This window comes from Eptesicus fuscus, chromosome 11 (genome assembly GCF_027574615.1).
Source record: "Eptesicus fuscus isolate TK198812 chromosome 11, DD_ASM_mEF_20220401, whole genome shotgun sequence".
Lineage (NCBI taxonomy): Eukaryota > Metazoa > Chordata > Mammalia > Chiroptera > Vespertilionidae > Eptesicus > Eptesicus fuscus.
In genome coordinates, this window is record NC_072483.1 from 345799 (window position 1) to 364862 (window position 19064).

General features: G+C 42.7%; 1 protein-coding gene across 3 annotated transcripts in view; it reads right to left on the bottom strand.

Moving 5' to 3' along the window:
- UGGT1 (UDP-glucose glycoprotein glucosyltransferase 1) overlaps positions 1–19064 on the bottom strand; it is a 147172-nt gene that overhangs the window by 57613 nt on the left and 70495 nt on the right. For all 3 annotated transcript variants that reach the window (XM_008158130.3, XM_028134827.2, XM_028134826.2), the window contains 8 exons: positions 15521–15685; positions 11409–11529; positions 8385–8483; positions 7647–7670; positions 7072–7166; positions 4134–4340; positions 3299–3430; positions 2416–2546 (listed from right to left, as the gene is read on the bottom strand). In XM_008158130.3, the coding sequence (XP_008156352.3) occupies positions 2416–2546; positions 3299–3430; positions 4134–4340; positions 7072–7166; positions 7647–7670; positions 8385–8483; positions 11409–11529; positions 15521–15685 (974 nt within the window). The remainder of the gene's footprint in view (positions 1–2415; positions 2547–3298; positions 3431–4133; positions 4341–7071; positions 7167–7646; positions 7671–8384; positions 8484–11408; positions 11530–15520; positions 15686–19064) is intronic.

Below are 19064 nucleotides of genomic sequence, written 5' to 3' on the forward strand. Positions count from 1 at the left end.
TCCCCAGCCCTGGTTGGGGCACCTGCAAGAGGCAACCAAAAGCTGTGTCTCTCTCACACTGATGTTTCTCTCTGTCTCTCCCTCTGTCCTCCACTCTCTCTAAAAATCAATGGAAACATATCCTCAGGTGAGGATTAACAAAACAAAAAAAAGGAAGGACATATGCACACCTATATTCACTGAAGCATTACTTACAATAGCCAAAATATGGAAGCAACCTAAGTGCCTAGCGATACGTGAATGGATAAAGAAGATTTGGTATGTACGTATGTATGTATGTATGTGTGCGTGCGTGCGCATACACACACACACACACACACACACACACACACACACACACACACACAATGGAATATTACTCAGCCAAAGAAAGAAGTGAAATCTTGCCATTAGAGACCACATGGATAGACTTAGAGGGTATTATGCTAAGTGAATTAAGTCAGACAAAGAAAGACAAATACCATAGATTTCACTTATATGTGGAATTTAAAGGGCAAAACAAATGAACAAAACAGAAATAGACTCATAAGTACAGAGAACAAACTGAGGGTTGTCAGATGAGAGGAATTTTGAGGGACTGAGTAAAGACGGTGAAGGAATTAAAATTACCAATTAGTAGTTACAATATAGTCCCAGGAATGCAAAGTTCAGCATAGGGAGTAAAGTCACTGATATTGTATAACTACGGTCATTATTAGACTTCCTAGGGGCCCAGTGCACAAAATTCGTGCACTGGGGGTGGGGAGGTCCCTCAGCCCAACCTGCCCCCTCTCACATACTGGGAGCACTCAGGGGATGTCCTACTGATGGCTTAGGCCCGATCCCCACGGGAAGTGGGCCTAAGCCACAGTCTGGCCTCCCTTTGTGGGAGGCGACCGGGCTGATCAGGGGAAGGCACCAGCCCCATTACCCCACTGCTGCAGCCACTGCCAGTCACCACAGCCACCAAGGTGTTTTCATCAACACGGACTCCAGTCCCTTCACCAAGAAAAAATGACAACTTTCTTTAGGCATTTTCAAGATGTGTCTTTCATAGGATATTCCTTCCTTCCTTCCTTCCTTCCTTCCCTTCCTTCCTTCCTTCCTTCCTTCCTTCCTTCCTTCCTTCCTTCCTTCCTTCCTTCCTTCCTTCCTTTCCTTCTCCCTCCCTCCCTTCCTTCCCTTCCTTCCTTCCTTCCTCGCATAAGGATATGTTTCCATTAACTTTTGGAGAATGTGGAAGAGAAAGGGACAGAGAGAAACATCAAAGTGAGAGGAACACTTTGATTGGTTGCCTCCTGCATGAGCCCTGACCTGGGCCCGGGCCAGGAAGGAGCCTGCAACCTAGGTACATGCCCTTGATCAGAACCAACCCAGACCCTGCTGTCAGCAGGCCGAGGCTCTATCCACTGAGCCAAACTGGCTAGGGCAGGATATGACATTTCTTAGCCCTCCAGCAGCGGACACTCATTTTTTTCTCCAGGAGTGTGGTGGAAAAGCCCTAGATTACCTTTTTGGATTCTTATTACCCAAGTTACTAAGAATATTACCAGTGGCATACAGAAAGCTTAGCCAATGAGGAGTCAGAAAAGGTGTTTCCTCTATAGTTCACACCAATCACAGGCTGTGCCCTGCCCAGGCCTAAAGCCTCTGGCCAAAGCTTTAGGCCTGGGCAGGGGACCCCAGCTCCCTGTGATCGCAGACACCGCCCATTGGGCAGGGGACCCCAGCTCCCTGTGATCGCAGACACCACCCATTGGGCAGGGAACCCCAGCTCCCTGTGATCGCAGACACCACCCATTGGGCAGGGGACCCCAGCTCCCTGCAATCCACCACAGGAGCAGACACCCTCACAGGAGCAGACCCCCAGTTCCCTGCGATCCATCGCACGTTCCCCGCTCGTGCCCAAGGCCGGACCCCAACCTCCCTGCGACGGATCACAGGAGCAGACCCCCAGTTCCCTGCGATCCATCGCACGTTCCCCGCTCGTGCCCAAGGCTGGACCCCAACCTCCCTGTGACGGATCACAGGAGCAGACCCCCAGTTCCCTGCGATCCATCGCAGGTTCCCCGCTGGTGACCAAGGCCGGAAAAGCCTCCAGCGGATGCTTTCCTGGTGGGCGTGGCTGGTGGGTGTAGCGAAAGTATGGTCAATTTGCATATTACTCTTTTATTAGGTAGGATTAGGAGGATCACTTTGTGAGTTACATGAATGTCTAGCCACTATGCTGTTCACCTGAAACTAATCTACACTAATAAAAGAGAAAGATGCAAATTGACTGTACCTTTGCAATGCCCACCAGCCAATCAGGAGTGAGCCTCTAGTATAAAATAACAGTGAATGTAAAGTGCAACTGAAAAATAAAATTTTAAAAATACAGATGAAAAACATATATAGCCCCTCAGACATAACAAATTTCTTCTATGTAAAACTTACACATCTTCTTCTACCCGAAGCTGTTGAATGTGAGATTTAATTTTCTGTCCTGAAGTTTTTAAGATGATGTTTTCTAGGAGGTGGAAATCATCCTGATTAAAGAGTTCATTATCCTCCAGTGGCCCAATGATCTGTGAAGGAGAACAGAGTGGCCAGTGTGGAAACCTGCAAGCTGTAAAGCAGGGCGTGGTTGTCCTCAGGCTACCTAAGGAACCAAACCACGTTAGAGACCCAAGACCAGCTTACTTCAGAATGAAGTAATGAAAATGGACAAGTACCATCCCTATGAACTCACACTGCTATTTACTTATCAATTCCTCAACTACACAGAGTGTAGACTTGTACACTTTGCAATATTTTTACACTAAGCAAACTCTGAAATAAAAGAATACAGTTTTCATCAATTCTCACCAAACATAAATAATAAAGCCAAAACAGAGATGTAGCAGTCGATATAGAAGGTTTGCCCTACAGGCTAAGACTTTAAAGTCAGGTTTGTCCACCACAGCCTACGCTCTCATCTCAGTGCTGCGAGCCTTAAAGAGTGTAAGCCCAACCCAGCTGCATGCACACAGGCTGCCGAGCTGCAGGCACGCCCCACGGGCTCAGTGCTTCCTGTGTCCAGGTCTCACGGACTTGTGTTCGGAGAGCCACTGCGTCTCACCGCCTTGCCCCACGGCAGGACAAAAGCAAACACAGGACACATGTCAACGTGAGCACACCTCCAGAACCAGAGTCGAAACAATCACCAGCACTCGTCAGCCGCATCCCCTTTGGAAAGAGTGGCTCTGTTTGAAGGGCGTCTACCTTCCGAGGAGAGTGCGGCCAAGGCTGGGCACTGATCTAATTGGAAGCCAAGCTTGTCTCAGGACAAGATCCTCACCCTTCCATTGCTGATCACAGCCCTCTGTCCCTTCTTCAGCTTCAGGACATCCCTGCAGTACATGGCATGAGACAAAATGAAATCCATTTTGGAAGACTCAAAGACCTCTTTAAAAAGACTGAAATCCATGCCCTAGGAAAGTAATTGTAATTAAGGAAAAGTAAGTTATTAAACCACAAAAATGAATAGCATAGTGAGTACATCATTAAAACGCTCTATTAGTGAAAGTAATAACTAATTTTAATAATTAACATTATGATGTTTCCATTCTCCCATTTTCCCACCCTCCTGCCTATCAATAACGCTCATTTCCTTTGCCTCTCTTTTATGTGATGTTCAAGTGGCAAACTAGTGTTCACGATACCTTTCCTCTGCACTGTAAAACCTTTCTGATTTCAAGAGAGAGCCTTTCTTTTCACTGAAATATGAAGCATACTTACCATTTTATAATAAGTTTTTAGACTGAAAAACAGTAAAAGGCGTTTTACATGTAAGTGAATAAACATGGGCTCACACTGGAAACACATCAAACACATTAGCTCTTAGCTCATTAACTGACTTTTGCTCTGACAAGTCAAATATTGTCTATCTTTCAAAAACTATAAAAACAAATGGCCTGTGCTTAAAAGATACATGTTAAAAATCTAGCAAGTTTAAAAGCAATAAAGGGCATGTGGCAGAATTGCTATTTCTTAGAAAGATTCCTCCAACAACAAAAAGAGAAATCCTGAGACGGAAAACTAAAATCACCATCCTGCCCAGACAATGCAGCCCCCGGGAGCGGACTTCTGTGGTAAATTACAGAGAGGTGGCCCCAAGCAGTGCAGACACTCACCCCGACGGCGAACTCCCCAACATCAGCCCCCGCAGCCAGGGCCTCCGCAGGCCCCTCCTTGGCCATTTTTGTGATGAAGTTCTTGGCAGTGCTGGAGGTTTGTGTTTGGAGAGCTGCCCAGATTGCTCGGGAGATCTGCGTGTTCTCATACTTTATGTCTTCCTTAGGATTGTTGATCATGCTTATTCTCACATTGTTACTGGATTTCTATTTACAAAATAGGAAATAAGGATTATATGGTAGGTGTTTTCTTTTTTTTTTAATCATTTTTTTAATTAAGGTATTACATGTGTACATATCTTACCATTGCCCCCCCACTCCCATACATGCCCTCACCCCCCAATGTTTTGCATCCGTTGGTTACTCTTATATATGGTAGATGTTTTCAACTTAAAAAGTGGCATCAATATCAGCCATCCTACCTAATAAAGAGGGAATATGCTAATTGACCGTCACACCCTCACAAAATGGCGGTGCCCACAGCCACAAGATGGTGGTGCCCAGTCCCCTCAGCCCTGCTGGGGCGCCTGCCTCCAGAGTCTCCCAGTCCCCTCAGCCCCCCAGGGCCGGCCCGAGGAGTAGGCAAGCCTCGGATGGCAGCTGCCCAGCCGCCCATAGCCTCCCAAGGCTCAGGTAACCAGGGCCAGCTGAGGCTTGCGCTGCCGGCAGTGGCAGCAGGAGAGGTGTGATGGGGCGTCGCCTTCCCCTGATGGCCGGGTCGCCTCCTGCCCCTGAGGGCTCCCGGACTGTGAGAGGGGGCAGGCCGGGCTGAGGGATGCCACCTCCAGTGCATGGATTTTCATGCACCAGGCCTCTAGTATTCTATAGAGGAAATACCTCTCTTAAAAGTTGTGCATAGTCCCTCTCTGTATACAGAACAAGGTTAAAATGCTACAAGTCATGTGATCCCCTGTATGAACTGGCCTCTACCCTACCTTTCCCCCTTCATTTTTACCACCCTGTAAAGAGAGCATACAGTACAAACCATCCGAGTCCTGTATCTCCCCCCACATTTTGTATTCTTCTAATGCACATCATGCCTCACATTGGCATGGGAACCCCAAGTACACCCATCTTTGCTTCCTTAAGTCCCCAGCATTCTTCAGGGCTCTGCTCCACCCTCCTTAGTTCACATGGCCTTTCCAGATTTCTAGTAAGATTTACCTCTCCCTGAGCAAAGAGACAAGAATCCATGTGAGAGAAGGTATCTGGGACCCTTAAAACCAAAAAAGGGCTCGTAGCAAGAACATAAGCAACAGAAATTCATACGTCTGTGTATCGAAAGACATGTATAAGAATATTCACAGCAGCATTCTTCAGAATACCCCAAACCAGAAACAACCCAAATGTCTATCAAATATACTAAATAAACAAAACTGTGATATAGTTACATGATACAAAACGACACAAGGAAAAAGAACTAACATTACTTGTAATTTCATGAATCTCAAAAATATTGAGGAAAAAACAAACACAAATACACATTATTAGATTCCATTAAAATAAAGTAATAGACAAACTTATTCTATGAGAGAAGAGGGAAAGGCTGGGGACCTGGTGTGGCCACAGCAGGGAGGGCTCTCAGGAATGTGACACTTCTCTCCCCCAGGCATGGTCACATGCGTGTGTTCACTTTGAGACACTCTGTAGCCTATAGTTTCTGCACTTCTTTTGAACCTATATTTACTTCATTTAAAATATTCAACTCCCTTCCTTTTCCCACTCTACCACCACTTGCATGTCTATCACTCAGAGTTAGGGCAGTCTGTTAGGGCACCTTACACGTGTGTCAGTCTGAGTTATGGCACCTTACACACGTGTCAGTCTGAGTTAGGGCACCTTACACACGTGTCAGTCTGAGTTATGGCACCTTACACACGTGTCAGTCTGAGTTATGGCACCTTACACGCATGTCAGTCTGAGTTAGGGCACCTTACACGTGTGTCAGAGTTATGGCACCTTACACGCGTGTCAGTCTGAGTTAGGGCACCTTACACGTGTGTCCGTCTGAGTTAGGGCACCTTACACGCGTGTCAGTCTGAGTTAGGGCACCTTACACGTGTGTCCGTCTGAGTTAGGGCACCTTACACGCGTGTCAGTCTGAGTTAGGGCACCTTACACATGTGTCACTCTGAGTTAGGGCACCTTACACGCATGTCAGTCTGAGTTATGGCACCTTACATGCGTGTCAGTCTGAGTTAGGGCACCTTACACGCGTGTCAGTCTGAGTTAGGGCACCTTACACGCGTGTCAGTCTGAGTTAGGGCACCTCACACATGTACTGATGATCCTTCACTAGGACTACTCCTGATTCAACTCTGAATTAACCACAGCAACCATCTGATTCCTCTCAGAGCAGAAGAGAACTCCGCTCCTCAGCAACGCTGCGGCCGCCTGGATATGTGAGTGTTTCAGAAAGCCTCCCTGAGACACAGGTGCCAAGGGGACCCAGAGGTGTGACACTGGACTGAAGACTCAGTCTGAAGCTGCCCCAGAAAAGGAGATGTAACACCTCAGACAATGACACTCTCCCGAAGTCGGTTTCTTCTCCACGAGCCCACTGCCATTCGCTCAGGCCCTCGACGCTCGTGCACTCTGCACACCGGGCCTGCTTCTGCACCCCTCACTCCCCCCCAGGCTCTCAGTGTAGGCACCTGCCCACCTACACAACGCACCCCACAATCTCCCAGCTTCCCGGCTGCAAGACCGTGCGCAGCCAGACAGTAAAAGCTTGTCTACGATGATCTCATTCTTTCTCCTCGGAAAGAGCCTACCCCTTAACTAAGCAGAAGGCGCCGTCTTCTCTGTTCTACTGGCTGGCGGGCCGTGGAGAAGCAGGGCTCTGCTCCCTCAAGCGCTAGGAAAGCGGGCAGGCCGCCAGAAGAGCAAGATCGCACACAGATGCTCACGAGGACAACACTGAGCTGTAGACACTTGCCTGATGTTTTAGAGCATCGTACAGCAACTGCCTTCCAGACGGGCTGTCAAAATCTCCAACAATCCAAAAAGTCACTGGCCTAATGAAAGAATCATCTGTAGAAAAACAAAACAAAAACTGAGTTGGAGAGAAGAAAGGACATTCTGTTTCAATATGGTTATTAAGTAAAATAATTTCTGAAAACCATGCAAAAGAAGATTACAAGTTTAATAAAGATACAAAGCAAAAGTAGTGAAACTGATAGAATGAAAGCAGGGTACCTTCCATATGGCTTAAATATAAACTAGGGACATGCATTTATTAATTCTACTAAGGTTTGGGCATCTGTTAGCACATAAAATGAAAAAGACCTTTGAACGTGTGGGTAACGTATAGTCTTTAATCATGTTAATTTATAACTTTCTGAAATATACTTCTTTGCAAACATTTACACAAACTTTATCTGAATGGATAAATTATGTTACCCACGGGTTCCATAAACATCCCAATAAAGGGTCAATAAATTCTGAATTATAACAGTACCTGAAATACGATAATTAAGAAAAGAAACAGAACATACTAAAGTTTAAAGTTACCATAGATTTCCTTGGAGGACATTCCTGGGCAAAGGCAAAGGAAAAAGAAAATGTCATTTCTAGGATTACTGACTATTACCAGAGTCCAATTTTAAATAACGCCTAACACGACCTATGCTTTGTTCTGTTCCTTAGTTCCACGCGTGCTGAGCACTGTCCAGTGCTCCTCGGAACCAGTTTCCAGAAGAATCAAATGGAGCAATGCCTGCACTTCCACAGGCCCGGGAACCAGACCAGCTTTCTGGGGATTACAGTGGGATGCAAACAGCTGCCTGAAGGGCAGTCAGAGTGACCGCAGGGGAAGTGCCTCTCTCTGTCTGCCATTGAAAGAATATCATTTCACAGTCTTAACCTAGATAAGTAACTACATTAAATCAGGTTTAAAACTTACACAAGTATTTCTAGAACCAAGTTTATCTTTAAAAATTCAACCCAATGCTGTCACTGAAGAGGCAAGTCAAAACAATTTCCAATCCATTAACCCTTCAAAATATCATAAATGTTTTCCCATTCTGAGCCATTAAATTGTTTCCCTTTTGACTTTAATATCTAATTTAAAAATTACAAAGACAACTTTTAACTTTTCAGAAATATATAATTAAATTTTCTATGCTCAAATCATAAGAAATAATTAATAAAATAAATTATGACATCTCTCTCCCAACAGATACTAATGATTGAATTTTCTGCAAATACTAAAACAAATGTTGAATCCAAGATAAGCCTAGAATAGATTACCTTTCTTTGTCAGATAGTTCATACTATTGGCTATAGCAGCAGTCTTGCCTTGAGAATCTAAGGCAGTAAATCTAGCATAATCATCCACAAAAAAGTTATCTGAAAAAAAAATTGAAATAGATTTATAATTAATATGCCTAAATTCAATCTAATGTTAATTTCAACTGATAATCTGACATGACCATAAGTTTTATAAAAATGCATGAGTGAGATATATTGCTTCATATTTATTAAACAATTTTATAATCCCAGACCCCTATTCCAGTAATAACATTTTAATACACAAAGTTAATAAAAATGAACACATCTCGCCCTAACTGGTTTGGCTCAGTGGATAGAGCGTCGGCCTGCGGACTGAAGGGTCCCGGGTTCGATTCCGGTCAGGGGCATGTACCTTGGATGCGGGCACATCCCCAGTAGGGGGGTGTGCAAGAGGCAGCTGAATCGATGTTTCTCTCTCGTCTATGTTTCTAACTCTCTATCCCTCTCCCTTCCTCTCTGTAAAAAAATCAATAAAATATATTTTTTTTAAAAAATGAACACATCTCACATGACTCTCATGTATGTATGTCATTTTAATGGTTTGAATTATTCTAGTCCCACTTCTATCACTTTACTGCCCGAGAGTGATTTCCTAAAGACCCCCCTTGGCCTCCTCTCTCCCTTCCATGGTCCATCCCCCAATAATAAGCTCCTCCTTATCCTATTTGGGGGCGGGGTGCAAAAATAGGAGAGAAAATTAAAAAATTCTCATTTTAATGTTTTCATGGCTCAGAAAACAGTATCTTCGTAGCCCTGACAGAAACAAAAGGCCAGTTTCCGATACATATCTTCTCTGATTAGTGCCCCTAGGCATGCTCTCAATAGTCATTTCCCTGGAGGGGGTTGGGGCATGCGTGGGGAGGGGGGGGATGGGAATGGGGGGATGAGGACAAATATGTGACACCTTAATCAATAAAGAAATTAAAAAAAAAAAAAAGTGAGAAGACCACAAAAAAAAAAAAAAATAGTCATTTCCCCTCAGATTCCTCTTGCCAACATTCCAGTTTCAGCAAGTCATTCCCTTGCTCTGATCTACCCAGTAATTTCTTCCTACCTACAAAATGGGCTTCAGCCTGGTATCATACACCCTCTCTCTCCAGAACCTCCCCAAGCTTATGCATCACCTCACCCCAACACTGATGCCACTCTTCTCTCGCTGCCGTCCCAGCATGTCGTGCCCATCCTCACATCTATTTGTCTGTTCACCCACTCACCCACCTATCCTTTCCTTCCACAAAACACACTAACCCTTTCAGGCCATAGTCTAGACAGGAAAGCACTGGTAAGTTAGACAGAAAGCAGTGCCCTCCAAGTCTAAAAGAGAGCAGCGAAGGTGGCAGAGCCAGGGGCTGGGGCAGGAGGCGGCCAGCTGCGCCTTCCCTGACAGGCCCACAGCTCGCCGGGCAGACTGCACTGCTCCAGAGACCAGCACCGCTTCTCAGCTCGTGACCACGCACCCATGAAGAAAGGACTCGTCTGCGCTCTTCATTCATGCGCACCCCAAAGGTAACTACTGACAGTTTAAAATGATGAAAACAACAAAAGCTCAGGATAAAGATTCACAACACTGTTCGCCTTGCTCTAGTGAAACTTCTGGTGCCCTGGCTGGTGTGGCTCAGTGGTTGCACTGAAGGGCTGCAGGTTCAATCCCCAGGCCTGGGACACATGTGGGAGGCAACCAATGGATGTTGTCGCTCTCAAATGGCTGTTTCTCTCTCTCTCCCCCTCCTCCTTCCACTCTCTAAAAATCAATGGGAATAAAATCCTTGGTGAGGATTAACAAAAACAAACAAAAAACTTCTGGTGAAAAGCTAAAACCTAATGTAAAGAGACAATGCAGTTCACATTCTGACTATCTTCTTTTTCAAACATAAGCATACATGTGCAATGCCCTCTTCTGAAAAGATATTCAGTTCGTTAGATTAGGAGATGGCTGCCATAAAGGAACAGCCATAAGTAGATCTACACATTCATTATTCGCCATGACAACAGATACACTTGGCTCTGACTTCGCCAGTCCCCGTCTTTCCCCCAGTGAGACTGCTTGGGCAGTGATGACGCGTCCCTTCTTCCAGCTGAAGTGGCCGCCAGATCGCACAGGAAGGCCTAAGGAGCACACTGCACGTGGGCGAAGCACATCTGCCTCGCAGAAGGCATTCTGGTGGAAACAACCCAACACCCATCCCCTGAGGAGTGCTGAGCAGCACACGGGCTAGTTACATCCTAGACATTAATCAGCATAAAAAGGAGTGAAGTACTACTGACATGTGCTACGACATGATGAACTTGAGAAACATTAGAAGCCAGTCACAAAAACTCCCCATTACGTGAAATTTCCAGAATAGAAACATCCACAGAAACAGAAACTACATTAGTGGTTGCTGGAGGATAGACGAGAAAGATGGAAGGTGACTACTAATGGGCACATCAATTCTTTTGGGGGTGATGATAATGTTCTAAAATTAGATAGTGGTAATGATCACACAACTTTGAAAATATACTAAAATGTGTACAATTTGAAATTGCGCACTTTAAAGGATTTAGTTTTATGGCATGACACTATTTCTCAATGAAGCTTTATTTTTTAGAAAGGCATTATATTCTCAAAGTAAAGCTACCTAAATTATCTGTTGACGTTATTGCTGTTTCTGGAATGGTGATGAAGAGATAGCTGCGTGAGTTTTATAACTAAGAAAGTGAATGACACAGGTTCCCTTTATCATCTATGCTTGTTTAGTTGGTTAAAGGCACTGAATATTTTTCAAACTTTACAAGGATTTATCCAGGAAGAATTTCTCTCCTTTTGGAAGATACTCTTGTGAATTTAGAAGCTTGTATTATAAATTCAAGGTGCAATGAGTTTAAACATAAAATTGTGTCACAATCTTGGGTTATCTTCTGAACACTGACATCTAATAAATGCAAAGATTCTGAAAAACTAATAAAAAACAGCCCAAAAGTTGTTCCTGAAATGCTTCTTACTGGTTGCTGTTAAATCCAGGTATTCTCGCTCAGCTGTCAAAATCCTAGAATTGATTCGTGGAACAACATTTGGCTGATTCATAATATACTCTACCACATCCTGATCATGGGACAGTTCACCCTAAAGAAAAGAAGAAAACAGGGTGTGGGTGGGATGAGCGTTAAAACATCTGATCAAAATAATTTATTAGAAACTAAGAAATCATTAACTTTATATTATCTTCTTATGTACAGTAACTGCTACAAACAGACGTTATCACCTCACAGGTCCCTGGTATTGCCAAGCATAGCTCGGTGTATTACGCACAGTGTAATGTTAACTCCCTCAACAATGTGTGGCAGATATCATTGAAGCCCATTTTAAAGATGAGGCACCTAGGGCACAGAAGGTTAAATAGCTAACTCATGATCACAGAACTAATGAGAAGGGAATATAAAATGCAAATCCAGGTTTATTTGATCTCTCCACATACCACTGTGCTTCCCCAGAAATAAGCAAGTTCTTCAAATTAGTAAAGAGTTAATGTCACCAGTTCCCAACTCATAAGCTGTATTTTATAACTTCACATTTTCACACCATAACATGGTCACAAGCTGCAACCCCACCAAAGGAGAAAGGAGAACTGAGGTGGAACCCGTACCCGTGAGAGCCAGGAGAAAGTCGCATTGGTTTCAAATGCAGATTTTGGACAAAGTCAGTCCTTTAATAAAAATTATACTGAAGACATTTTTCCTATGACACCACCATAGTTAGAAGAAACTACTAGAGATGAAAAAATAAGACTTAAGCAGATGCAAGAAGCAGCCCTTGAAGAAATGCGTAAGAAGATGCACCAAAAATACCATATTTTCCAGCGTATAAGACGACTTTTTAACCCAGGAAAATCTTATATGCCCAGTCGTCTTATATGCCGGAAAATACGGTATTAGTTTTATCTGGCAATACCTGTCCTTAAGTGGTATATACCGTATTTTCAGGCGTATAAGACGACTGGGCGTATAAGATTTTCCTGGGTTAAAAAGTCGTCTTACACGCCGGAAAATACGTAATAAAATGTTGCCATACTTTAAAAAATAAAATAAAATGAAGAGTTAATACAAGCATGCCCTGGCCAGTTATTCAGTGGTCAGAGCATCAGCCTACATACCAAAGAGTCATGGGTTTGATTTCTAGTCAAGGGCATGTACCTGACTGTGGGTTCGATACCCGTCCCTGGTCAGGGCGTGTACAGAAGGTAACCACAAGCAATGTGTGTGTCTCTCTCACTTCGGTGTTTCTCTCTGTCTCTCCCTTTCCCTTCCACTCTCTCTAAAATCAATGAAAAAACATCCTCGGGTGAGGATTAACAACAACAACAAAAAAAGTTAACACAAGCAGAAAAACATTCTGAGATCTGCTCATTGTTAGTTTCTCTTAAAGAAAAAGGCCACATAAATTCTCTCAAGCAGTTAATATACTTTGTAATAAAAATCACCCCAAGCCTTTTCCCTCTCAGGCATCCAAGTAACTGCGTATTTCCAGAATCACAATTATAGTGGGGACTCTTCCCTTTTATACTTCTCATATTATAGAAATACTTGTACAGCTAATCCTTGAAAAATAACCATTTGAAGTACTTGGGTTCGCAGGGGTCCACTGATACACAGATTTTTTCCCCAATAAATGCTATAAATGTATTTTCTCTTCATTATGATTTTCTTAACATTTTTCTCTAGTTTACTTGATTATAAGAATACAGTATATAATACATGACATACAAAATGTGTGTTTATCAACTTCTTATGTTAACAGTAAGACTTCCAGTCACCGCAGTAGGCTTAGTAGGTAAGTTTTAGGGAGTCAAAAATTATATGCAAATTTTTAACTGCAGGGAGGTTGGCACCCCAACCCCTAAATTGTTCAAGGATCAACTGTAGTTCATTGTAAAAACAAAAAAAAAAACCAACAAAAATGAAAGTTGAGAAAGAAATGTAATGTACTTCAAGTAGGAAAAACTCCGAGTCCTACACCTACACCTAATGATGAAATGTCACAGTGGAAGGGGGTCCTGAAAGATCCTAAAACTAACCAAAGAGAGGACCCTGAAAACAGGGAGAGAAGAGACTCATCACATAGACCCAGTCCTGAGTCTGATTCACAACTGATTTCTCAAGAGAAATCAGAGATCAAAAGGCAATGGAATTACATATTCAAAGTGCTGAAAAGAAAAGGCAGTCAACCAAGAATTCCATATCCAAGTAAATTATCACTTTTAAATGAAGGGCAAATAAACACATTCCCAGATAAAGAAAAATGAAGAGGATTTTTCACTGGGAGACCTAACTGAAATGGATCCAAAAATTAAATGTTAAGAGAAAAACTATAAAATGCTCAGGAAAAAAGAAACATAGGTATAAATCTTTGTGACCTAGAATTAAACAATAGTTTATTATATATTATTCAAATAGCATGAGCAACAAAAGAAAAAGAGTAAATTGGACTTAATCAAAATTAAAAACATTTGAACTTGAAAGGACACCACCAAACAGTGAAAAGGCAAATCAGCCCTGGCCAATTTTGCTCAGTGGTTAGAGTGCCAGCCCACAGACTGAAGGGTTATGGGTTCAATTTTAGGCAAGGACATGTACCTTGGTTACAGGCTCAATTCCCAGCCCCGGTCGTGACACTTTTGGGAGGCAACCAATCCATGTGTCTCTCTCACATTGATGTTCTCTCTCTCTGTGTCTCTCCCCTGCCCTGCTACTCTCTAAAAATCAATGGGAAAGAAAAATATCCTTGGGTGAAGATTAACAAGCAAAACAAAAAAAAGAAAAGGCAAATCATAAAATGGAGAAAATGTGTGAAAATAATACATATATATAAGCGATTAGTATCCAGAATACATAAAAAAATTTATAACTCAAAAATAACAAAACAACCCAATTAAACATGGGCAAATAATCTGAATAGACATTTCTACAAAGAAGATATAGGCTACACTTAAAGAGACGGATAATACCAAGTGTTGGCTACAATGCAGAGAAAGCAGAACCTGGATACACAGCTGACAGGAATGTTCATGGTGCAGCTGCTTTGGAACAGAGCCTGTGAAAACAGCAGGCAGTTCCACTGCTGGCTTCCTGCCCAGGGCAGCACGCACACGGCTATCCACAGCAGCCAGAGCGGGAGCAGCCCGCACACGCCCCAGCCGCTGAGGAGGTGAACGCGCTGTATCCATCTGAGGAACTCCATTTGTCCACGGAGGGACTGACACGCTAACTCAGATTCCAACAAGGATAAACCTTGGAAGCATTACGCTAAGTGAAAGAAATCAGTCACAAAAGACCACACACTGTATGAATCCGTTTATGTCAAATGACCGAAAGAGGCAAATCCACAGAGAAACAGACTCATGGTTGGCAGCGGTCGGGTAAGGGGAAATGAGAGTAACTGCTCCTGGGTGTCGGGTATATTTTAGGGGTGATGATCATGTTCTGAAACTAGACGGAGGTAACAGTTCCATAACTGTGTATACTCTAAACACCAGTGAACAGTCCACTTTAAGAGGTTGAATTTTATGGCATATGAGTTATATCTCAACAATAATTATATATGTGAAATATTTTAACTTTTTAAAAGTCAAAATTCCTTATAAGTAGAACAAATATCTCCCAGAATGACTATCTTAAGAATTTTAAAAATAAAATTTAATCCTGAAACGAATAAAATCAGCTATTACAAAAACAATGTATAGAAAGTCTCATGAATATTTCATTAGAGCCTGGCCAGTGTGGCTAAATGGGTGAGCGTCAACCCACACACCAAAAGGCTGCAGGTTCGATTCTCGGTCCAGGCACATGCCTGGGTTGCCGGCTTGATCACAAGTAGGGGGCGTGCAGGAGGTAGCCGATCAATGATTCTCATTGATATTTCTATAGCTCTCTCCCCACTCTCTCTGAAATAAAAAATATATATTTAAAAAATATTTTCATTATTACAGAACTTGCTAGAAATCTGCAAATCACTTATTAGTAGTGTATAGAAAATAGTGATACTTAAAGAGCTTTATTGCCTACTACACAAATGCAAGCAAACCATTCTCTTTCAAAACCAGTCTGCAAACCCAGCTCACCAGGTACACTGCTCGCTGGAAGAAGCTGGTGGTGTCCAGGATCTTGTGCATGGTGATGGTTTCCAGCTCATCAGGGTCCAGCTGTGCCTTTTCCAAGGGCATCCCATTGAACAGAACGACAGGCAGCAGACCAACCCCAGTCTGCTCGTAGTAGCCTCTTGCTTCCTAAAACACAAGGGACCACAAACAGCACATTTTTGTCCGTCATAAGACAAATGGAACACAGCCTATTTTTCATACATACAAATTCTACCCCAAAAAGTAAACAGAAATATGGTCACCAAGAAATAACTGAAGAATCACAGATGACATCATAGTTAATATCCTACTGGGTAAATCTGAGATTAAATTACTGACATTTTATAAAAACACAAAACCTTGCAAATTAGGAAGTCGTTTGGGGTTAGGAGTAATTTTAAGTAGCTCAAGCTACCAAAACTATACAACAGATCTTGTGGCAATGATGGAGATCTTCTATTTCCACTCTCCAATGCAGCAGCCACTGACCACAAATATCCACGTGAAAGCTAGAGGCTACTGAAGGGGCAACACAACAGCCTGCCATAAATTATTAGTGCTCTTGGCTATACAGTCTAAGAAGAAACATTCACACCAATTCTAAGTGGAAAAGGGTCCATGTCACTAAAAAAGAAATCACACATGCAGAAAACAAACCACAGTTAATGGGAAAACAGTGTTCAAAAATTGCTCTACAATATACTCAGCTCAAGCTTTTTCCTCTCCAGGACATAAGAGGTTCCTTGGCAGGGAAATGTCAGGCTGACAAAATGGCAAATATAAATGGCAGGTAAATATATTTTTTCCTGACTGCCATGTTTCCCTGTCAAAATAGGTACATTTCCCACATAACAACCACAGAGCCCAGAATTAAAACTTCCTTGTTAAATATCTTATCACTGAAAACGGCAGAACTTTTTCACCTGCACACTACTGCAGTGGTCGCCAACCTTTCGGACCTCACGGACCAGCAGTGGCCGTGGACCGTGGACCACCGGTTGGCGACCGCTGGCGAGAGAACACAGGGATTGGGTAACCAGCACCAAGCGTCAGCCATGGACTGCTTCGTTCCCACCCAGATCTGGCCAAAGTAGACCTGACGGCGAGACCTCTGAGGGACTGGAGATGGCTCAGGACAAAGGCCTTTTCTCCATAGCATTGTTCAGACTTAAAATTTACACTTTCAAAAGTGTAACCATGTAAATTCTGTTCTGTGATATCTCAGCTTTTTCAAAGAAGTTTGTAAAAACTCAATTTTAATATACTTTGAGCTTTGAAAATCATTTCCCGAACAAAACCAAACCCACATTTTAATTCTAAGTGACAAGAAAAAGTTAAGTAACATTGGTGGTCTTTGGGAATGGCAACTGAGTGACAGGCAGGAGTGGAAAGAAGACGCTTTGACTACATAGCTTCCATTTTTACAACTTGTAAAGAGTTTACCAGACAAAATAACAGAATGCAGCCCAATTATCAAAGAGCCAAGTTTAAAAATTACATGTGAGCATTCCTATGAAGTGATCACCAAAAATGTTAATTATAAATAATGTTAAAACATTAACCACTAGAAAAGTCTTATGAATGAGCCACTCACAAGTGACAACTGGGATTAATAAAGACACAGAATTAATATGCCAAATGCAAAATGTTTGTATGTGTTAAGTTAGAACTTTTTTAACTACCATTATCTTACTGGCTTTGAAAGATACACTTACCAGATGATACTCTTCAGTTTAAAAGTTCTACTTTAATTGTACTGCTCAGTTTTAGAAATAACTGCTTCCTTCCATAATCAGAGATAGAAGATTCCACAGCTTCAGATTTATAACAAAAGTTACAGATATGTATAAGTATAAAAAATTTGCTGAATGCACTCATTTCTCCTTTTGTTCAAAAGAATCTATTTCCTTGGGCTTTTATTGTGTGAGGGTACAGCTCCCACGAGTTTAAAAATCTTACTAAATCATTAGATTCTTAGAATCTATAGGAATCTCACAACACCCTTCTCTTAAGAGTATACCTAGCCTCCTCCCACTCCCAGCATGCAGCTCAACAATTCAGTGCCCTGGGGTAGGTGAGACACGCACTGGCCATCCTTATCAATGTTACTTCATTCAAAAAATCACAAAGGTAAGTGACTCAAGTAGTTAGAAAATGAAGTAGCACGGCCAGTAATATGATCTCTCATACAGGAAGAGCTGCTCATCAGTGCAGATGAGGAAAATGGCCACGTCTGGAAATTCCTGAGGAGCTAGGTCTGATACACCCATTTGATTCTTTAGCAAAATAAAGATTTAAAAACGTAAAAGACAACATGTAAAAATACCCTTCCCCCAAACTTGTCTACTGCATACTTTCCAAGCAAATACTTTTGATATAACAATCACCCACAATAAAAAGGCAACATGAATTTTTTCTTCAATAGAATAGAGAAAATTAGAATTAAATATTTTCTAAATGTGAAATAGATAAAATTCCATTAACTTCCTCAAATCTTTGGTATTCCCAAGTGGTCTTTCTTTATTTCATCTAGTATTCTAGTATTCTTGCTGTTTGTGAAAACATGAAAAAAAAAAGTACTAAGCTCAGCCAGTGTGGCTTAGTTGGTTCAATTTCATGCACCAAAAGATTGCTGGATTGATTCTGTCAGGGCACCTACCCGGGTTTCCGGTTTGATTCCCAGGTCAGGGCACATATGGGAGGCAACCAATCGATGTTTCTCTCTCAGATCGATGTTTCTCTCCCTCTCTCTCCCCTCTTCTTCTCCGTCTCCCATTCTCTCTCTCTCTCTCTCTCTCTCTCTCTCTCTCTCTCTCTCTCTCCCACACACACACACACACACACACACACACACACTGTATATACACCCTATATATCTAAAAGAGGTTGCTGGTTCAATTGCTGGTCATGGCACATGCCTGGATTGCAGGCTTGATCCCCAGTAGTGGATGTGCAGGAGACAGCCAATCAATGCTGCTCTCTCTTCGACGTTTCTACCTCTCTCTCCTTCTCCCTTCCTCTCTCTAAAAAAAATTTGATAAAAACATATTAAAAATTTTAATAAAAATATCACTGGGTGTCCATATCAATATTACTTTATTTAAAAAATCATAAAAGATAAGTGACTGAGCAGAATGCTATAATATCATAACGGATCCATCTCCAGTGTCAACTGAACAGATCTGATGCCCAGCTTCAGCTCCACACCCACCTGGATATGTCATAACACAAGGAGACGTCACACTAAAGCAGAATGATGTCAGCATTATGGCTGAAGACGGTATCCCTCCCACAACCATTTGGCATCCACCACGGACAAAAGTGCCTTTGTGAGAGGTTGGTTATCCAGCACCATTTGCCACGTGGCCCAGGCAGAGTCCTGCCCACTGGTGCATCGGGTGAAGGGCACCCAGACTCCAACCCTGCCTATGGACCCTGCGTGGTCCATGAACTGGCTCCAGAGCCTCTTGGACACAGCCTGGGGAAAATGTCTTACGACATCATCCAGGGACAAGAGAGCCTTTGT